This window comes from Colias philodice, chromosome 5 (assembly GCF_061535455.1).
Source record: "Colias philodice isolate Cphi_HAF_F1 chromosome 5, ilColPhil1 Martin Lab GWU primary, whole genome shotgun sequence".
Lineage (NCBI taxonomy): Eukaryota > Metazoa > Arthropoda > Insecta > Lepidoptera > Pieridae > Colias > Colias philodice.
The window spans coordinates 1831719-1853758 of record NC_143090.1 but is presented as its reverse complement, the minus strand read 5'-3'; the positions used below and the strand labels follow the sequence as shown (position 1 = coordinate 1853758).

The 22040-nt window shown below is 34.7% G+C and overlaps 2 protein-coding genes and 1 long non-coding RNA gene across 4 annotated transcripts; 2 read left to right on the top strand and 1 right to left on the bottom strand.

Moving 5' to 3' along the window:
* The first annotated feature begins 1574 nt into the window (after positions 1 to 1574).
* LOC149488273 (xylulose kinase) lies at positions 1575 to 12506 on the top strand. 2 transcript variants are annotated; one of them, XM_089695436.1, is made up of 11 exons: positions 1575 to 1726; positions 2097 to 2179; positions 2641 to 2788; positions 5257 to 5433; positions 6489 to 6722; positions 7013 to 7169; positions 8777 to 9034; positions 9832 to 9999; positions 11339 to 11436; positions 11773 to 11857; positions 12188 to 12506. In XM_089695436.1, exons 1-11 carry the CDS (start codon positions 1670 to 1672, stop codon positions 12301 to 12303), a joined length of 1581 nt encoding a protein of 526 aa, XP_089551562.1. In that variant the 5' UTR covers positions 1575 to 1669; the 3' UTR covers positions 12304 to 12506. The 2 variants fall into 2 exon arrangements, with proteins under 2 accessions (XP_089551562.1, XP_089551563.1); XM_089695437.1 differs by having other exon boundaries at positions 1668 to 1808.
* Positions 12507 to 15049: 2543 nt separating this feature from the next.
* Sf3a1 (splicing factor 3a subunit 1) lies at positions 15050 to 21565 on the bottom strand. Its single transcript, XM_089695431.1, has 7 exons — positions 21301 to 21565; positions 20594 to 20758; positions 18924 to 20029; positions 17585 to 17776; positions 16754 to 17155; positions 16167 to 16322; positions 15050 to 15241 (listed from the first exon to the last, which is right to left on the bottom strand). Exons 1-7 carry the CDS (start codon positions 21413 to 21415, stop codon positions 15140 to 15142), a joined length of 2238 nt encoding a protein of 745 aa, XP_089551557.1. The 5' UTR covers positions 21416 to 21565; the 3' UTR covers positions 15050 to 15139.
* On the top strand, positions 18075 to 18851 carry LOC149488272 (uncharacterized). The gene is made up of 2 exons (XR_016315600.1): positions 18075 to 18385; positions 18578 to 18851. It is a non-coding gene; the product is annotated as an uncharacterized LOC149488272 (long non-coding RNA).
* Positions 21566 to 22040: the final 475 nt, after the last annotated feature.

Sequence of the window (22040 nt, the reverse complement as noted above, 5' to 3'; positions counted from 1 at the left end):
GTGATATTTAATATTTTTGTTACGCAATTGAACTTATGTGTTGGGAAGGAAGGAATGTGTAGCTCTTAAAACAAAGCGAATTAAGCTATATTAGGAGTATAAGGTCGATTTTATAATATGTAACCTATTATCAGTATATTATTATTAGTCTGTGCTATTATGTATATGCCTTGTTCAATAAAAGATTATAATGTTTATTTTCTTGTATCCTTTTTCTCAGTACCGTGGCCGCGGCAACCAAAAAAAGAAGTTTTCAAAATGATACAAAATTGAAAATATAAAGAACAATAGCTAAAATAAGTACATATGTATTTATCGGCCCGATCGGGCCGCGACACTTAAGTGAATACTAACTACTAATTATTATAATTATAATTATTAAAAATAATACAATTTGTAATTAAATAATAGACAATAAAATAATATTACGACATATAATACTTACAATGAATCCGAGTATAGTTATATATAAATAAGTGTAACTGTGTAAGTATAGAGCGTAGGTACCATTAATTTCGCAAAAAAACACTTTCCCATTTAAAATAATTGAATATGCAATCAGGAGACACACATTTGATTCTCATTTCTCACATTAAATCAATATTAAAATGTAAACTAATTTAAAAAAATCCTACAAGAACAAAAAGTAGGTATTCTGTTCTTATTTTAAACATAATATAGAACAGAAAAAAACGTTCTTTTTTTTTCGTCTGTCTTTTGTTTTTTTTTTAATAATGTATAGCGCCTTTGCAAAATGTATATTTTTATTATCTTAGTAGGTTTAACAAGCTGCAAAATTTGCCAATCATGATTTCTAAGGGAAACAAAATATGATTTTATATAGGTATATTTTACATGCGTTAAATTCTTACCGACACATTTTATAACATGTTTCATGTATAATAGATAATATGTGTATCCGAACAACAAATTATGCATAATCGTCAGATCGAAAAATGACAATATTACAATAATAAAATGACTAATTTTAAATTATTACTATTGCAAAGGTCAAGATCATCCACGCCCACATTTGATCTATAGTAAATTTTAGTGTATTAATTAGAATCTACATTTAAAATACTTACATACATATTCACACTACTACTGTACTACTCACATATTATTAATATTATTTGTTAACGTTGAGAGATATTAATAATTATTGTTCTAGTAGCAACTAGCAACGATACCTTGCAAGTCATAATGACCTATCTTAATTTAAATTCAACTTTTAATATTCAAATTGATGATTAGTTTCGTATTGCTAAATGGTAATTTGAGTAGACTATATGTATAAAGTAATCGAGGCTTTTTAAAATTAGTTTTTAAAATTAGAACAGAAAATTTTGTACTTATAAATAAATTACATTTCTCAAAATCTCTCTATCAAATACCTATTTAATTTATATGAACAATAATAATGATTTACGTCATAGGTTATCGCGGTTTTAAAAAAAAGATAAATATGACCTTGGTACCACTTTATCAAACTACACAAAATTTATACGATTAAATACTTATTACAATTGTTATAAAGCTTAAGAAAGATATCGTGTAATCACGCCTACTATTGTATAAATGAATGGTATTCCGTCACGAAACCGCGATCGTTGTGCCGGTATTTCTGAACGCACCAGCGCAATAGCCGCGCTGTCAAAATCAAACAATGATCGAAGAAAGCCAATCTAAAACTTTTTTGGGATTTGATTTTAGTACTCAGAGGGTATGTGTAATGTGGAAAACATAATATTTCAAACGTAATTAACATGGTGCTTTGTAAATAATAGCGCAATTTTTGATACCTTGTAAGTGTTTTATTTATTTAATTAATTAATTCGTCACTCAATGGTGATCTAATTAGAAAGGTACAGTTTGCAGGCGGAAATTGATATTCAAGTGTGATACATTTACCTTTTAAATTCTAAATGTTTTTGTGTTTTTATGTACATTTCTTACTGTTTATCAAATTGCTAATATAAAATTTGTGTTAAGTTTAAAGTCGTGAGCGCATTGACGCAAAAGTTTACGACAACTTGAAATTGAGTGTTTTTTTAAGTGACTGTGTAAATATTATTTAAATATTGTGCTTGTAGCTAAAGGCTGTGATAATTGGTGAGGATTATGAAGTGCGACAAGAAGCAGATGTGGAATTCGATGTTGATCTCCCTGAATTCAGGTAACTAAGTTTTCGGAGTTAGTACTCAAGTTAAATTATCAAGTTAAATTATCAAGTTAAATTAAACAAAAAATATTTTCTTTTGTTGGGTTTAGAGGCAGAAAGTCAGTTCATTTTTACCCCTTTTGGATAATAATTCACTATAATAAATATTTACATACTCATCTATGACCTTGTCTTGTAAACCCACTAAACTATATCACATCATTTGTATTTTGTATTATCCACCTTTATGATAGTGTTTAACTTGCAATTACAATTACATACATGGTAATATATTACAGAAAGTGATTCAAAACTCCATTAAAATTTGTGCATATACATATACTTTGTTCAATTTCTAACACATGACATTCAAATCAATTTTAAGATCAAATAATATGATTGTTTTTAACACCCTACAACAATAATCAATAATATAATAAATACACATGTTCCATAATGAAATATACTACCCCCAGGACATCAGGGGGTGTGGTGCGAGGGGAGCGTGGTGAGGTGACAGCGCCCCCGCTGCTATGGGTGAAGGCGTTAGACATGGTGATGGACAGATTGATAGTGGAGGGAGTGGATTTCTCTACCGTTGAAGCTTTGTCGGGAGCAGCACAGGTTTGAAATTAGTTTTATTAATTACTGGTAGATTTTATCAACACGGTTTGGGTAGTTAGCATAAAGGACCGAGAGATGACACATGGTTAGGGTATAGTATAGTTAGGTCGCGGAAGAATTCCAACCAATACCCGCGGCCCCATCATTAAAGCGGCTCGACGGAACACAGTGGGGTTTAAGTCGGTAAGAATCCAACATAACCCACGGCTCCTTCCCCGTGGGCCGTGGTTATCTTTGGAAGATTTCCCCACTAGGTATATAAAAAAAAGGTACATAATTAGCCTGAAAGTAGAGAGAAGGGCTTCAGTTCAATGCCCAGTGCAGACACAAATTACCCCTTTTTATAGAACAAAATGTTGCAGATATTCTTATTTGAAAGTGTGTACATATTTTTATCAGTCTTTTTAAATGAAGTGATATTTATTAATTATAAACACATAAATCGATTAACATTTTATTGCTGTTAAATTTAAATTTTGTTGAGATATTTTGCTAAAACATAACCTTGACTCAGTCACTACAGTTTGATTAACTGCTAATGTTTCTTCCTATTTCCTGTAGTAATTTTTTAAAATAGCAATATGTTTGAACAAAATTAAATGATTCTCATAACAATATCAGCAATTGTGCTTAAAAATATGTGTTTATAGACCGGGAGATACTGACACAAAATTTCGAGTCATTTGTAACAGGATGGCGGTTCTACAGGGGTCTTAGTACGCAATGACAAAAAGAAAAACGATGGTGTGAACACTGGTACCGGTGGCTTAGTCGCGTGGGCGTTAGTCGAACTCGTCGTAAAAATAGCGAATGTCAAACGATTTGTAACACAAAAATTTTAGAATTTACCGATAGCCCATAAAAAAAAGTAGGCGGTAGTGTCATGCCATACTTTTCCGGTGTGACTTACAGCCCGTCATACCGACGCAAATGTGTTGATTTAAAAAAAAACAATTCAACCATTTGTACCAGGCTAACTTTTGCACAGGTAACCATCGTCGTGTAGCCATTTACGAAAATCACCATACCATACTTTTCGGACGATTCCAAATGGTCGCCATAACGCCGAAAATCTGCAAAATTTTTTTTTTCGCCAAACTTTTTGTACCAGTATTGCATTTGGATTTTTGGAGAGTATTTGATAAAATGTGACCATTATTATATTTGCCATACTTCTAGTAGGGGGAAAAAGTGCTGCCATACTTCATAAATAAATTTATTATTAATTTATAGAAGTGAAGATTTCTACCACCTAGATCTTTGAAATTTTGTATTTATATTTGTTGAACCTCAAACTTATAGGAAAGATTTATGCCATACTGTTACAAATCGTTCAAAATACGAATAAAATCATACAATAATAAAAAATCTTATACACATTCGCCAACTCCCACAGGTATGGCATTATCACACTTCTATTTATAATCATTCAGGAGTTGTTGAAAAAAAAATTTAGGGTGTTACAAATGGTTCAGCGAAAAAAAAAATTTGCAGATTTTCGGCGGTATGGTGACCATTTGGAATCGTCCGAAAAGTATGGCATGGCGATTTTCGTAAATGGCTGCACGACGATGGTTACCTGTGCAAAAGTTAGCCTGGTACAAATGGTTAAATTGTTTTTTTTTAATCAACACATTCGCGTCGGTATGGCGGGCTGTAAGTCACACAGGAAAAGTATGGCATGACACTACCGCCTACTTCTTTTTTATGGGCTATCGGTAAATTCTAAAATTTTTGTGTTACAAATCGTTTGACTTCGCTATTTTTCCGACGAGTTCGACTAACGCCCACGCGACTAAGCCGCCGGTACCAGAGTTCACACCATCGATTTTCTTTTTGTCATTGCGTACTAAAACCCCTGTAGAACCGCCATCCTATTACAAATGACTCGAAATTTTGTGTCAGTATCTCCCGGTCTATTATTCAATTTAAAAAATACTGTTTGAATTGAGAACCTCCGCTTTTTTTTCAAGTCTGTTAAAAATGGTATTTAACAATTAACGTAACATAATGTTTGACATAAACATTATTTATTTCTTAACAAATTAAAAATTCGAAACGTCGGGAAAATAATATAATTAATAAATCACGTTTAAAATCCGTTAAAAAGTCTTTAACTTTTGTAACCTACCTATAAAATTTTAGAATAATTGTTCATTTATTAACCGGAACTACTCTCAAATGTATACTTACTAGCCTTAGATTTCATTTATTTACTCACTTTTCTGAGTAATATAATAATCTATTCATATCATTCATTATTTTGTGTGTAATTTTTGTGATTGTTTATTAATGTACTTTTATTTGACTGTATTAATTGAATGTTATAATTTGAAAAAAAAATTTTGCACGCCATTTAAAATGGCAGTATATGTGAGGAGAAATGTTGTATATGGTCATTTAAGGGTGTCAACCCTTAAATGACCCTTAAATACGAGCAAATAAATATATTTGATTTCCATTTCTAGCAACACGGCTCAGTATGGTGGGCAAAAGGTTCAGAAGAGCGGTTACAGTCACTATCACCAGATGACTTCCTGCACACACAACTAGCGACCACGTTCATGGCAGATTCTCCAGTGTGGATGGACTCCAGCACTACAGTGGATTGTAGAGCATTAGAAGAGGCTGTTGGTGGACCTGAGGTAACCAATAGTAACGCTTCAAACTTAATGAAGCAATATGATTGGTTATTTACAAACAACATTCCTCGATACACATCCTCGCACATCCTACTACTATTATAAAGGCGAAAGTTTGTAAGTATGGATGTATGGATGTTTGTTACTCTTTCACGTAAAAACTACTGAATGGATTTGAATGAAACTTTACCACAATATAGCTTATACATCAGAATAACACATAGGATAGGTTTTATCCCGGAAATCCCACGGGAACGGGAACTATGCGGGTTTTTCTTTGAAAACGCGGGCGAAGCCGCGGGTGGAAAGCTAGTTAATCATTATTGGTGGAAAAGCACCCTAAGACACACTTAAAAAACAGGCATTGGTGTCATAATTGAAATATAAGTGAATTAAGCTACTAAAAAAATATATTTTCAACTCACATTTGTATTAAAATTACGTTTATGACAAAGAAAAATAAAATAAACCATTATTGATATGCAAAAGCATTTTATAAGTAATTCAAAAATTTTGCATTACTAGTGCTGTTTGGATTTCATTAAATTTTGTTGCTTGAAACAAACTTTGATTTCATTTTATGTAAGGTTCTTTTTCAGGTGAGTTAACATTCAATAATAAATCATAGTAATTGCTTTAACATTATTTCATTTACGAAATTACGACTTAAGATGCCACAATAATGAACAATTTCTAAATTCTTTCATTATTTTCAATTTCTTGTTGCAGTTTGTTCTGTTAGTATATGCAATGCTTTATATCATTTTAACATGCAGTTCAATTAATCATAATTAGATATATGCACATAAAATATGCGCTAATTCTTAAAAAAAATCGCACATTAAAATAGGTACATATGATAATTATCAAGGAATTTAGAAAGAGAAAGCAAGTTCTCACTCTTGAACGTGAAGACCCACTTCGGGTTTGCTACACCCAGTCGTTCAGTACTATTAATATAATGTATACAAAAAAAATATACAAAAATCTTTATTGTAACTTAAATAATTATTAATAATTATTAATCAACCAAATCATTAAATAACAAAATTTTCCAGGAATTAGCCAAAATAACAGGCTCCCGAGCGTATGAGCGTTTCACGGGTGCGCAAATACGCAAAATGCACAGAACAAGACCTCGCACCTACGCGGCTACTGAGAGAATATCACTAGTGTCTTCCTTCGCGTGTTCATTGTTCCTGGGGAAGATTGCACCCATTGACTTATCGGATGGGTCCGGAATGAATCTCTTGGATATTCACACTATGGAGTGGTGTGAAAAGGCTTTAAAGGTATTAAGTCATTTGTATGTTTCTTTAAGTCAATTACTTTTTAAATATTTATATAATGTGAAATCTAACCAAAGCGCACTTTATAAACTCAAACTCAAACATTTAATTATTCAATAATACTTCTTCTAGAAGCACTTTTGAATCGTCATTACATATTTTTTTACATTTACCACCATTTATAAAGGAAAATATTTAAAGAAAGTCAAAAAAATTCATAATGAAATAAAATTAAAATTGAAGAATTTAGAACAAAGTCTGAGAAAATCTAATATCCAATGTAAATATTTCAGGCATGTGGTGACGAAAAGCTCATCACCAAGCTCGGGTCTCCTGTACCCAGCGCCACAGTTGTTGGGAACATTTCCACATACTTTGTGAAGAGGTACGGGTTCAAACCCGACTGTAAGGTTGTTGCATTTACTGGCGATAACTGCTCAGCGTTAGCAGGTATGTTATTTAGCTGTACTAGATTTTTTGTATTGAACATATTCAATAGTTTGACTTTGGCAATTTTTTTTCAGACGTAAGAAAAGGTGAATTTTTTTTGTATAAAGAAATTTTTGAAGTGAAAACTTCTTTAGCGGCGTTGAGCACTTTTTCTGTAATGGGTATAAAATCTTAAACTCGCGTCAGGACACGTGACGTGATGGAAAAAGCGTAAGACGGATACCATTCCAAAATATCAAACATGCTCAACGTTAATAATCAAGTTTTCACTTCTGCCGGCACTCCCCCAGTGCAAACCGTCTTTTTTTTTAAATAATAACGGAAGAAAGAAATAAAACTGACACATTACAAGCTATTTTATTTTTTAATTGTGTATTTCTGTGGCTTCTCTTAATTGTAATCTGATTTAAAACAGAAGGATGCACCAAGTTCTTTGTGAAATTCTAAGAAGCTAATTGAATTAAAATAATCAAGTTTTATTATTAAGACAATTATACAACTTGTCTTTATTCAGGTAAAAATAATAGCATAGTAAAATTAGTTAAATTTATAATAATATAATAAAGCTTATGCGTTAGTTTGTTTGCTTGAATGCGCTAAGCTCAGGAACTACTGGTCCAATTTGAAAAAATATTTCACTGTTAGATAGTCAATTTATCGAAAAAGGCTATAAGCTATATATATCATCACGCTAAGACCAATAGGAGCTAAGCAATGCGGGTAAAACTGCGGAGCACAGCTAGCTATATTATTAGCAACATTAAATAAAATAGAATTAAATAATAAGCTAAATGATCCGCAAACAAAGCTAATTTATATCTATAATGTCAGATAAACATTATCACAAAGCAATGCCGAGTGTAATCACTTTGCAATCTTAAGTTGATCACTTACTGCTCATACAAGTGAAGATAAGTCATAAGAGGCTATGTTATCTACTTGAGACTTATCTTTGCGTTATCAGTGATGTGTGAGTAATTCAAATACTGGATTGTAATTTTTTAATCCATATTATTAATTAAAGCCACTTTTTTTTATTACATATATGATTATGAGGCACCATTTTTTTTTTTATATTCTTTTCGTATGCTTTGTGATCAACAGAATTTTATATAAAAATATATTAAAAAGGAATTTCGCCGCTTATTGGTTAAAGTTAGTAATTGTTAATATTTAAATTCATTTATTGAACAATGCTATAGTAAAAGTCGAAATTATTACAAATAAATAAGTAATAGTTTTTTTACTTTTTTTAAAACTTGTTTAGTATCATAACTTGATATGAATGTACGTAATTAAAAAAAAATAAACCATTCTTTTATTGGAACCACAACGGTTTTGGAATATTATCTACATATTTATGTCAATAATTGAGTTGAAATGTTAAAAAGAAAGAGTAAATGTTGCATATGCTTTTATTAAGCTATTGCATAGCTTCTATCGCGGGCCTTGAGCGCGGGGACCGAATCCAGAAATTCCGTAACGAAAAAACCTCACGCTCCCCACTCCGACGGGCGCGGATGTGGCTTGAAGGCATAGCATGCAATAGCTTTACCGCGGCAGTCCCCGAGTGACACACGTCTTTTTAATATTTATCATAATTCTAGGGCTCCGCCTCCGCTCCGGCTGGGTGGGACTCAGCCTGGGAACCAGTGATACCCTCCTCCTAGGGCTCCAAGAAGCCAAGGCCCCACCAGCAGGTCACATCCTCGTGGGCCCCACAGAGGCCCCATACATGGCCCTTTTGTGCTTTGCGAACGGGTCCCTAACTAGACAAAACCATAGGGATCGACTTGTAGGCCCTAGCTGGGAGGCGTTTAATGAATTATTGAGGGCCACGGTTAGAGGCAATATGGGGTATATGGGTAAGTTTATTTTAATTTATTAATATGGATTTTTAGACAGAATTTTTTTTCGCAAGTAAATATTATTGTTAATTTTTCTTACGACAAGTTTTGGAGTCATCTATTTTCTATAATGTTTACTCTCCACAAATGTGTGCTTTATAAAATGTAATAAAACAAAGTGGATAACTATTTTTTTAGCTTATATTTATAAAATTGTTTATTGAAATCAATGAATAATAAATTATGGTCACTTCGACCACACATAAAGTGTATCAACTTTCATTATTTGTTTATAAAAATCTATTTAAACAATAGTACATTATACGGTATTTATACAATACTTTTAATTCATAATATTTTTGTTGTGTATTATTTGACCTGTGACACAGCTTGTGATAAGATATTACTCAAGCGTTCATAACAAATGATGTACTTATCTCAGAATTCCCAAAAACTAACAAATACTTCTTAAAAATTTATCCACCTTTATACAGTGTATTTTTTTATCTATATTATTAAATTCCAAACATTATGACATATAATTTGATTTTAACTTTTAATTATATTTACTAAAAAAATGGTTAAATAAAGAAATATAAAAAAGACGTGTGACACTCGGGGACTGCCGCGGTAAAGCTATGCCTTCAAGCTATAGCTACATGCTATGCCTTCAAGCCACACCTCCGCGCCCGTCCCCGTGGGGAGCGTGAGGTTTTTTCGTTACGGAATTTTTCGATTCGGTCCCCGCGCTCAAGGCCCGCGATAGAAGCTATGCAATAGCTTAATAATTAACTTATTTATAATTCCTTCTACAGGTATATACTACGACACAGCAGAAATAGTGCCCCGAGCAGTGTCCGGTCAGTGGACGTGGGGGGGCAGCGCAGGGCGGGGAGCTTCGCCCCAGTTCGAAGCTAGGGCTTTGCTCGAGGGGCAAGCGCTCGCGAGGCGTGCACACGCGGAGGACATGGGGTTCGCGCTTGGTGAGATACTTTGGATATATTTGGTTTTGGATTGGCAGTATTGTAAGAAAATGGAAAACTTATTATGCCGATCGTATCGATCGTTAGCCTTCTACATTTTAACGCGGACGCGTGGGTGAACTGAAGGTTCACCCTGGTAGCGCGTGTGTGCCGAGAACTCGTGTTAGAAGTAAAACTTTGGCAAGATTCAAATATACCTAAAATTTGGCAAGATTCAAAGATAAATCGTTACTCTATGACGTAACGGTATTGCCATGACATGATATGTAGTTATTATGTACATGCACGTAATCTACAAAGTTGATTACGTTACCTTACAGTAAATTTTATTATAATAATTTTAATTTAATGTTTATTTTATCAGAGCGTTTCATTCAATCAATATAGAATGAATGCTTTGGAAATTTCTACACTTATAACACAGTTAGGTCGGAATGATATCTAACCATTTGCAAATAATGATTGTGTTAAAAGCGATGGTTTTTCTTATAAATACATATTACTCGTCTTAACATCCACAATCCAGAGGTGTACTACAAGGTTCCATACTAGGACCTTTTCTTTTAAATCTATATGTAGATGATATGGTCAAGTGTTCTTTACAGAATTGGAAAAATCTACCGATACAGTCCCCGGCACGTAAGTTGGCAAGGTTTTGGCGTAGTGGGGGCAAGTTCGCGCATCCTACACTTAGTGGAACAAAAAACTGGTCACTTTTATTGATTGTTATTATGGTTATTGGCTATTGCCATCATTTATTTTTAATCTTGTAGTTAAACAAAGCGGAGGAATTCGTGAAATTTAATGGGTGTTATAAATAAAACATAATATTATGCATTTTTTTATTCAGTAAAAAAAATAGTTAACTTTTTCAGTTTGAGCTTCTTTCTCCATGTACACATCGTATACCATTTTTCTGGCATGTCTGCGTAAAACAGTATTTGGTCCTGGTATTGTAATACACGTTACAAAAACTAAAGTTAAAACAACAACTATAACACTAACAAAGCCAAAACAAAATCAAAACTGAACTCGTAACAAAAAGTCAACAAAAACAAAGGGTACAACTTTCGTGCATGCAAGTGTAATCGGGAGCGAACGGAACGTAGAGGCGGTGCGGGAGGCAAGGGTCGACTGACGCACCAATAGCGAGTCGTGATCGGCGCTACGTTATACCCCGCGTCCCGCTTGACCACCAAAGAGACCTAAAGAACGACTTCTGCGCATCTAACGACTCTTGCCAAGTTACGTGCCGGGGACTGTACCAGTGAAATTAATGTTTACCAAATTAATCAAAAAATACATTCATATCTAATAATTTTATTCTACTGTATTTTAGATAAATCTTCTCGCGTAGTGGCTACAGGCGGCGCGTCGGTGAACAAGGAACTTTTGCAGATATTTGCCGATGTGTTCAACACACCTGTATATGTACAGGTACATGTTCATTTATTATCTAGTCGCCATATTGCAATTAAAAACGTTTAAAAATTATGTGGTACTTATCTAACATCTAGATGTTAGTCAAAGTTTCTTTAAAATATTCTTTATAGAATACCCTGTTTCACATACCGTTACTAGCATCCCGCGCGTAGCTTCGTCCACTATATAGAAAACTTAACAAATTATCTACTAAACCTTCAAGAACAACTATCTATTGTAAAAAGCATCATCAAAACGCGTTGCGTAATTTAAAAGGTACACAGATGGCGCCATTGTTTTTTATTATATAGTGATTATGAGAGCCATTTTTATTTATTTTTTTATTTGCAGGAACAACACGCGAACGCGGCCTTATTAGGTGCTGCTATTCGAGCCGCTGAGGTGTGGGGCAATGTTACTGGAGTTAAACTTACTGGTGAGTTACTAATTATATAGTTACATAATACATATCGATTTATATGATTTTTGTGATTTCTGAATCGATTATTTTGAAAATACACCAAGTATTTTAGTTACTTACATAATATAGCGATGACAATTCAAAATCTTATAAAAGTATGATATACGTATTAAACCAATGTAAGTTTGATATTTACTACTGAAATAAGCTCTTTATGAATATTTATCTCGAAAATTCTCATAATTAATGAGCCTAAAAATATGAAGTATACTTACTATCAACAACATGTACAAAATATTTAACCCATGCGCATACGCATATATAATTTTAAAACTTATTTCCCAGGATCTGAACCAACCATATCCCCAGTGGCTACACCTTACGCGGATTCAGAAGCGATCTACACTCCAATGTTGAAGAGATATAGGGAATATATAGAAACCATTCCGAAACTACAGTAGCATTCCGATATTTGTGGTCGTGACGATATTTTGTTAATGGATACGATATCGTGACGATCTTTGACAGTAAAACTTTAATGCTGTTTCAGTGAAAATTATAGTAGTGTTTAAATGTTTTACGAAGCAAGAGAGTGGTTTTTGAAACGGACCATTAATAGAAATTAAAGATTTTAACGGATTTTAAACGCGATTTATTCATTTAATAATTAACGGATTTTAAACGCGATTTATTCATTATATCCCGACGTTTCGCACACTTTGCAGTGAACGTGGTCACGGGGAGACTCGATAATTTTAATTAATTTCTTAATGTATAATACTCGCGTAAAATCAAACACTAGGAAAAACAGACCATTAATGTTTTATGCATACGTATAGATAAAATATACATTTTTTTATCAAGAGGCAAATGTGACTTAGATCTTTGGTCTATGATAAAAATACATAGATAATTAATTTCAATAGTTTGATCGTTTGTTTTTATTTTGTATAGACATAGAAACATTCCAGCTTTTAATTTTGTTATGGCCAAGCCAAATATGCAATTTTTCATAGTCTCTCTTTCTATCATTTATAATCTTGACTCACGAGAGCGAGACAGATATATTTCAGTCAGCTTGTTTGTAAAGAAAAGTGACATTACATGCATAATAATAATTAATATTCCTTCTCGTTCTAGTAAAAGTATTTATAAGCGATAGAAAGAGAAAATACTATGAAAATGACTTCAAATGCTAAAATATTTTAGTATTAAACCAGCTTTTTTGTTATTTTAAATAATTTTGCAAGCACTCGCTCTCTCATTATTGCTGTTTTATTAATTTAAGGATTATTGAATCATTCCTATATTTATTTTTTGTTAATTTTATATACTATTGTTACTAATATATTCTCATTGCAACGAAAGTGATCCTTTTGTATAAGATATTATCATTATTATGTATTATAATATTTATTGACTTTTTACACATTTTGTTAAAAAATTTTTAATAAAAATCACATTTTATCAAGCAATAAGGTGCCTTAGTTTGTAGAAAATACGAAAGAAATTCCTAAAGATGTTCAATTTTAGATATTTTTAATAGTAAATTCCGTGTGATATAGCACATATCATAGTTTAAACATTTGTGCACATTATAATGTAATGCATTCCGTATTCATATTCCATGCTTGTTGTTTTATATGTTAATAAAAAGTTCATACAATTTCGTGTTTTATTTCTTTTTTCTCCTTTTACTAATAGTACTAGTATAGAATTTTATTATCTGTTTTAAAACTTCTAATAGTATATTATTTCTTTGGAAAAAAGTATTATTCAAACTAGTGAGTCGGTTTTAGTTTAGAACATGTTTAGAACTAGAAAATCTAAATCTAAGTATACCAATAAAAATTGGCTTGTCTGTTTTTTAATATCAAAATAACCGCTTCTTATAAAATGCGTATGGATCTAAACACGGTACATATACCAAAATAGTCATTTTTACAATTTTTGTTTGTCTGTCTGTTCCGGCTGATCTCTGGAACGGCTGGACCGGGACGGGACTTTCACTGAGACATAGCTGAGGTTATAAGGAGTAATTTTGGTTATTTTGTATTCTCATATTCCCATAGGATAAATAGGAAAAACTCAATTACGCGGGTGAAACCGCGGGACGCAGCGCAGCTAGAATTATAATACATATTATAAAATGGATGGATTTACTTCAGTCTGAACGAAGCGTGCGATTATTCGCTCCAATGTGAACACCATAAAAATTTCATGACACAATCGGCCCGAGCAAAGCGAGTAGTAAAATTCGAACGGTATCCTAATAGATAATTTCGTCCATGCTTATGTACTCGATCTCGACGCCAATTCGCGCGATGGAAGAACAGTTTTTGAAATTTTTTCATCGCGCATTTGTTTTGTAGGATCAAACTAACATTTCTTCACTTGTTATTTTTTGATTTGAACCTTTTTACAATAGAATTTTTAAAGAAGACAGCGACATGTCGTCTGCTTTCATGCATTTGCTCGGTAATTCGCTCGTTGGTTTTTAAATTAGGATGTTAAAAACGGCGATTACTCGATGTTGTTACAATTTACAAATGAATGCTCTAGTTTCTAGTGTTTGAGCATGCTAAAATTTTGAAACGTCGAATGCTCGATGTTCTATATGGTATTAATGTTCAACTGTTTTAGACATGTTTTAAAAATCGGTTCTACGTTAGGGTTCTGCTATGAACTTGTGTTTGAATTTAGATTGGGTTCTGTGGATTCTGTATGGGCACGTTATGGGTTTTGAATTTTGAAATAAATCTACGAATAATTTGAAGTATGTAATTATTGTGATTTAAGATAGTTACAAGGGAAGGGAGAGTTGTTTAGTTTTTAGCACTTTATTGAGCATTTTCAAAGTGGAAACATTATAATACATATTTTAAACTGAAGTAGAAGCGGTATATATGCAAACAAACTAGCGTTAGACAAGAATAGACCTTTAATTCATTAGAAAATAAGTGTTAGCAACGTGATCGACTAAACGCAACTCGGCTAAATTAGCTGACTTCAAACGGAACGTGTTTTTGTGTGTCGCTACCTCAATTTATATTAATTTTATATTATTAAATATAAACTGAGGTAGCATAGATTCTAAGGTGGAAACTTAAACCACTAAACACTTACATATATGTAACTGGTTCTTTTAATGTCCTTTCTTATTGCATAATATATATCGAACGTACTATCAGTACAAATAAAACACCATTAATTATCTATCATTTATTGTTTATAATCGTCACAATATAACACCAATAGCGTCAATTACTACCACTTTTACAAGTGGTAAATTTAATGTTATTTCTTTCTTCCGCCTCTCTCCTTGACCTGCAGCTGTATGACGGCGCCGGGCGGCACGTTGTAGTATGCCAGTGAATTCGTGTCTTTGAAGAATAAGCCCTGGAAAACATTTTTAATGTTAATGTGTGAGAAATAAATACAGAGTACTAGTAGTAGAAGTGGCAGTGGAAAGATATGCAAAAAGAAAATTAATGTATAAAGCGCGTGACCCACAAAATTTCGGGTCATTTGTAACAGGATGGCGGTTCTACAGGGGTCTTAGTACGCAATGACAAAAAGAAAAATGATGGTCAGAACGCTGATACCGGATACCTTAAGATACTGTAATATAAAATATAACAGTATCTTAAGATAAAATATTATAGTATCTTCACCGTGTGTGACGCGCTTTATTATCTATGCACTTATCTAAACATAAAACAATAAGCAGGCCATTTCTGTACATTCAGTATTTTTATTTTTAGTGGCTACGCAATATAGGCGCGTTGAGAGTAAAATTTTAAGATCGCGTCATGGCAATACCGTCATGGAGTAAGGCGACGATTTTGGTATCTTTGAATCTTGCCAAAGAAGTTTCACTTCTGACACATTTGCACGGCACACACGCTCTTCTTTTTGTTTGTTATATGCGCTTCAATTGTGCAAAGATTTGGTGCAGATTTTGACAAAATTTTATATGGTGATACCAATATCGCGGTTGTTGGTGTCCGACCAAAAGATTAAACAAAAAGGTATGACTATAAAAAACATTGCGAAAATGTAAATAAATGAGGTATTTTTGCATAGGTCTTTTAAAATGAAGTTGATACTACATATATAGCATTTATAAAGCATATGAAATATGAATGCCATAAAACCAACATATCCATTACTACATAGATTTAAGATTTTTTTAATAACTCAGTCCCCGGAATCACAGACACAATAGAAAATCTATTGTGTCGTGGACCGATTGGACCGTTCGGGGCTCAATGGGTTAAATAAAATTTGACACTGTCGCATCCATGAGCATATGCCAAATCACCTCATAATGCAGCTTCTGCTTAGCCGTGGGCATGTTGGTAGCGCGCTGCAGGCTCAGCTTGAGGTCTGAAGCGGGCGCCGCGAGGGACACGCTCAGCGCCACGCAGCGTCCGTCCAGACGCCACTCGTTGCGCTCGGGTAACTGTGGTAGTGACACCTGAAAAAAAAAATACAGATTCCAAATTCAAAATTGGATTTCGAAATGTGAATGTTGCGTTCGAATCTCGTAGGCGTGCAACAAAATGATGTTGGAGATGTGTTAGACTTTTTGAATGGTGGAGTGTGATGTTGGAGACGTGTTTTGTTAGACGAATTTGGAAAATTTGTTTATAATGCCTATGCACGCTATTTGATAATATTTTTAATATGAACTGACATTGCGGCGGTGACGTCACGCCACATGCGTATACTTTGAGCTGTATTTAAATTTTTATTATTTTGTGTCTATTTTGAATACATAATATACATGATTATATTTAATTAAATCACTTTAATTCCTCAAACCTCATAAAAATTACTATAATTTACATCAAACAGAAATGCTCTCATTTACTTCCTATAAAGTCAAACAACAATAAAACCACCAACCTGCACAGTCACCGTGCCGGGATGCTTAGCGAGCCAGCTGCTCTCCGGCTCGAGCGCGTCCTCCGTGCGCGCCCGCTTGGCCGCCGGCTCGTCCTCCTCCGGCAGCGGCACAGCGCCGACTGGCACTGCTCCCACCACTCCTCCTACACCCCCCACTCCCCCCACCGGCACACTCGGCACGAACCCGTACGGCGCACCCACAGGAGTAGGGATGAGGGGCGCGCGGGGGGGCATTGGGGGCAACACCATGAGGGGGGGGATCGGTTGGAGTAACACTGGGGCGGGGGCGGGCGCGGGGGGACGCTGCGCGGGGGGAGGGGGAGGGCGCCCGCCGCTGCGGGACGCGGGGACAGGTTTGGGGCCGATCTTCTCTTTCTCTTCGTCGGGGAGGAGGCCTTTGACCTGATGGATTGTATAAGATGTTTAAGATTGTGTTTGTTGATTGTGAAGTTATCATGTTAATATTGCGTAGCTTGATTTTACATGTATATTAATGTTTCCATTAAATTAGATTTTGGAAAAATAAACGAAAATGCGGTTTAACATAGTACGTGATTAGTTTTAGTAGCGTCTGTGCTGCACACGCTCATATCTACGGAAACTTGCTCTTCTGGTTATTAATGAGCCGCCATAAATATGAAAAATTTTCGAAATACGATACAAAGTACACAAAAGAATATAACATTAAAAAAAATAATTTCAATACATGGCGCATTATCTTTAGTCTATCAGTTAATATAAATCAAAATAAACAAAAATAATATTACTTTACATAAAATCCCAAAATCTATTTGTTAACCAATAATCAAGTTAGTATAATAACCAATATACCTTATGTATCTGCTGAATCTGATCCTCAAGGGTGATATGTGCCCTCGCAGCCCTAGTAGCAGCCTCCACACTGGACGTGTGTCCGTCCCATGTCACCCGCTCGTCCCTCTTTTTCTCTTCCTCGCCTATCTTCTTACCGATGGCCGTTTCTTCGTCGCCCACACCGAAGATATCCGTACGGCGTTCCGCGAGCTAGAGTAGATGGGATTTCAATTAGTAGGTATATTTAATTGAAAAGTTGGTACTTAAGATTGCATTGTATGTAAAAATGATTCTTTATGTTGAATTATCTCAAATGTTATTGAACAGAAAATTTATATGATAAGAGTTAAAAAAAAATATTAATAAATAGTTCATGTAATGTGTCAATTTTGTGTAATGTACCACAAATTAAAAAGAAAAAAACATGTTGTTGAACTTGTATATGGTCAATATTTATCAATTGTTTCCAATGTTGCATTCTGCTATTTCAGTTATTTATCATTAGACATCGGATTATATGCATTTGCATGTTTGCATATGCAAATGCATAAAACTCTCTATTTACGGCGTTAGTGCATATTTTAGCCTTTTTCCCCAATCGTGCATATTTCGTTAAGTAGCGGGAGTTTTGATTGGTTGACTAACCTTTATTAGCCAATCAGAACGCTCAGCAAGTAAACAAACCCTATTTTGGCATGGTAAAATGGCAAAAAATTACAAAATGGGCTCCATTTTAAGTTAATTTTGAGCCATCAAAATAGGGCTAGATTACCCTTTTGGGGCTTAAAATTTAAAACACGGGTTAAATTCCAAAAAAATGTTGTGTGGTTTTATGAAACCACGGTAAAAGTGAAACTGTTCGAACGGTTCCGAACACTGCTTTGTGTAGCGCATGTCGCGTGACGGTCGGCTGCCGAGTAGGTATACCTACTCGGCAGCCGCGATACACGCGACATGCGCTACACAGACCAAAAAGTTTGAGACGATATAATAAAAGTTTCACTTTAAAAGGGCTAGATTTAGCCCGTAATGGTCTAAGGTGGCAACACTGGGCTCGCGGGTGACAAACTATATTTAATTTTAAGAAAATTTCGCTGTTTTTGTACAATCTTTGATTAAAATATATAGAAATAATAAAGGTTTTTCGATTTTGTATTGTGCATATTTTAGGCAAATCAGTCGTTTTTAGTGCATATTTCGGCCTTTTTTAGTGCATATTTGCATGCATATTTTGGCATTTTGTTAGTGCATATAATCCGATGTCTATTTATCATGAACAATAAATTCATCTATTTATTTATTTATCTAAATTAAATTCTTTGCATAAATCAAACTAAACTAGCAATAAAAAACTTACATGTTTAAGCGACTCTTCAATAGCGGCTCCAGGAGCGAGCGCCTCATCTCTATCCGTGCGCTCGGCGGCAGCTCTGTCTCTCTGCTCCAACCAGCGCGGGTCCAACAATCCGATCCTCACGTGATCAGCCACCTTGTTAGCCGGGATCTTCTCTCCCGTGATCGGAGACACCAGCCATTCCTCGTTCGCTGGTGTTGGCTGAGGACGAGCACGTTTCGGATCGTACTTCTTAACCACCACGCGGTCTGGTCTCGGAGGCAACGGCGCTTCGTCCCCACCCTGTCTGGGAGGTTCAGGTGGACCTTCATCCTCAGAGGATGAGCTTTCTTCTTCCATGTCCTGTACTCTGTTGTCGTCAGGACGTTGCTGCTGTTGTGTCCGATCTTCCATTTCAGCGAGGTCTTCGTCAGACTCAGATTCCGATTCGGATTCAAGCTGCATCTCTGTATCATCTTCATCATGATGCGCGATATCCTCCCCACGCTCTTGAGCGAGTACTCTCGCTCCCACTTCCAAAGGAGTAGTTGGCGGAGGGAAATCTCCCGGTTCGCCGGCTGGATAATCGACAGTTTCCACTACAACGAAATCGTGCCAATCTATGGACGCATAGGCCAATCTCTCTTTCTCAATACGAGCCTCGTCGGCAGCCTTACGTTTAGCTTGATGCGAATGCCACGCAGCTCGCGTACGCGCCTGCTCAAGCACTCCGGATCTTATCTCAGAGCTCAACTTGGCAACCAGTTCTTTTGGTGGCAGAAGCACTTTGGTATACTGCTCCAAAAGGCGTGTAAAATACTGGAATAGTGAATGTTGCGGGCGCAAGAAATCGAATTGATGATTGCGCTCTTCTTTCTTCATCAAGTCTGTAAGGAATTGTCTGCCATTCCTTGCTACAAACTGTGCAGTAAGTTTTACAATATCAAGCTCGAGCGCTGATATGGACGGAGGATCGGCGATAAATTCGAAGTCTGGTGGCGGGTCACGTGGCGGTGGGGGCTCGCTTGGAGCGGCGGCCTTGAGCAGCTCTTGTTGTCGTGCAGCAGTGGCAGGAGCGAGACCTGGTCTTTGAATTGGCGGAGCCAATAGTGCAGGGGCTGTGTCTTGACCTATACATATAATAAATTTAAGATAATATACTTTCCCACCAAGGGGCAGTTGGTCTTGTGACTTGTTTCATCATAATATTTATTGAATCCTGTTATGGTTAAAACTGAACCCACATTATTGCAAATAAAAATATAGGATTACTTCAAACAAAAGAAGTGTTTGGTTCAAGCAGAGTCAGATCCAGAATAATTTTAGCATAAAATAATTATTATTATATAAATAGGTAAACTATACCTTTTATTAACTGGGCTCCATGTGCCTCTAGTGTAAATTAAAATAGTTATTCAGAAAGCCCACTAAGTACTACAGCAGTATGGTATATATATATCATCATCATTCCAGCCTTTCAAGACGTCCACTTCAGGACATAGGCCTCCCCGCAATGGAATATATATAGAAGATCCATAGAATTTTATCTTCTAAGAATCACAGGCATAATACTGTATATTTTTTTGAAGATTCTGTACAATAACTATACTTACTTAATACAGTGGCGCAGGGACCCAAAGTGAGTCTTGGCCTCCGTACAATAACTATATATAAAGAAATTAAATAATACTAACCTCTTCCTTCTCTGATTTCCTTCACTTTGTGCTGATAGTAGGCATGATAAGGATCACCAGAGTTGAGAAAGTTGAACTTAGGGTTGCCAAGTTCATTCTGTCTGATCCGGGCTTCAAACTCCGGACCATTACGAGCCACGAAGCTTGCAGTCTTGTCCACAATATCTATGTAACTTTGCTAAAGAAATTTATTTTGAACTTTTGTGGTTTTTAAAAGCAATATATTTTAGCATTTTGTTAAAAAATAAATATATGTATACTTAGTAATTGTGCAAATAATAATAACAATGTGTTTCTTTGCTGCATATGATGTTTTTATTGAAAATTTTCAAGTCTTCAGTCTTCATATTACAGACTCTGATGATAATATTATGCTGTTGAATAAAATTAAAATGGAAATATATTAAATGTTACTAATCATGAAAAAATAAATATTCACAACCAGGCAGTACCTATTGATCCTTATGAATCCATCAAAATTTTCCTCAAATGTTTAGTAGTAAGCTGAAAAAAATATTAATCTATTTATGAAGAATATTAATAGCAAAAATTCGAAATGAAATATACCATTAATTATTAATTTAATAAATTTTTTAATGCTGAAGATTGATAAAAACATCTAATAAAGGTTAGGAGCAATATTGTGTCATATTTAAAATATATGTCCATGATCGTGAATTCTACGCTTGTTGATTGAAAAAGGATACTCCTTACTTCCGGAGGAGGATATATAATGCCGATAACAGGCGGCGGAGGAACTGTTGGTTCCTCTGGTGCATCGTTGACCTGCCCAGGAGGCATCATCACATCGATTGACGGCATTTTTGCCGATATACACTAACTTTTCAACTATTTGATAATTTGATTGACCTTAAACATTGATAATATGAAGCGCTTAAATTTTATTTTTCCAATAAATTTAATGGCTTGTGCTTGGCTGGCTTGCAAAATAATGCCACAAAAATGTCAATAGTTGACAATTTAATTAGATAAAATCACCACAGACCATATAGAAAATATAGTTAATAGTATGTAATGATGACAGATAACAGAAACAATGCCACAGTTTAAAAACACAGCGAGGAAACGTAGAAATTGAAATTAATTTTGACTTGACCATGGAATACTAATGATATTTCTTATGCTAACTTCATACTTGTGATTAGGAAATTTAAATAAACATCCAAATAAATAGAAAACTTTATAATTTATTCGCTAGTATCTTTACACATTTGTACTAAACACATCACAATAACTAATTAGTTGTTATAGAGAAGACAGGCTACAAGTCAATATTGCCATTGCTGCTACAGCAAAAATATAACTAAAAATCCATAATAGAATTGCTACCGCTGTAAGCCACAGTGTATTCTGTATTCGCCATTTTATTTCATTCACATTTTCGTTCTTGCCTAATTCAACCAAACAATCTTTGGGAGCCTAAAAT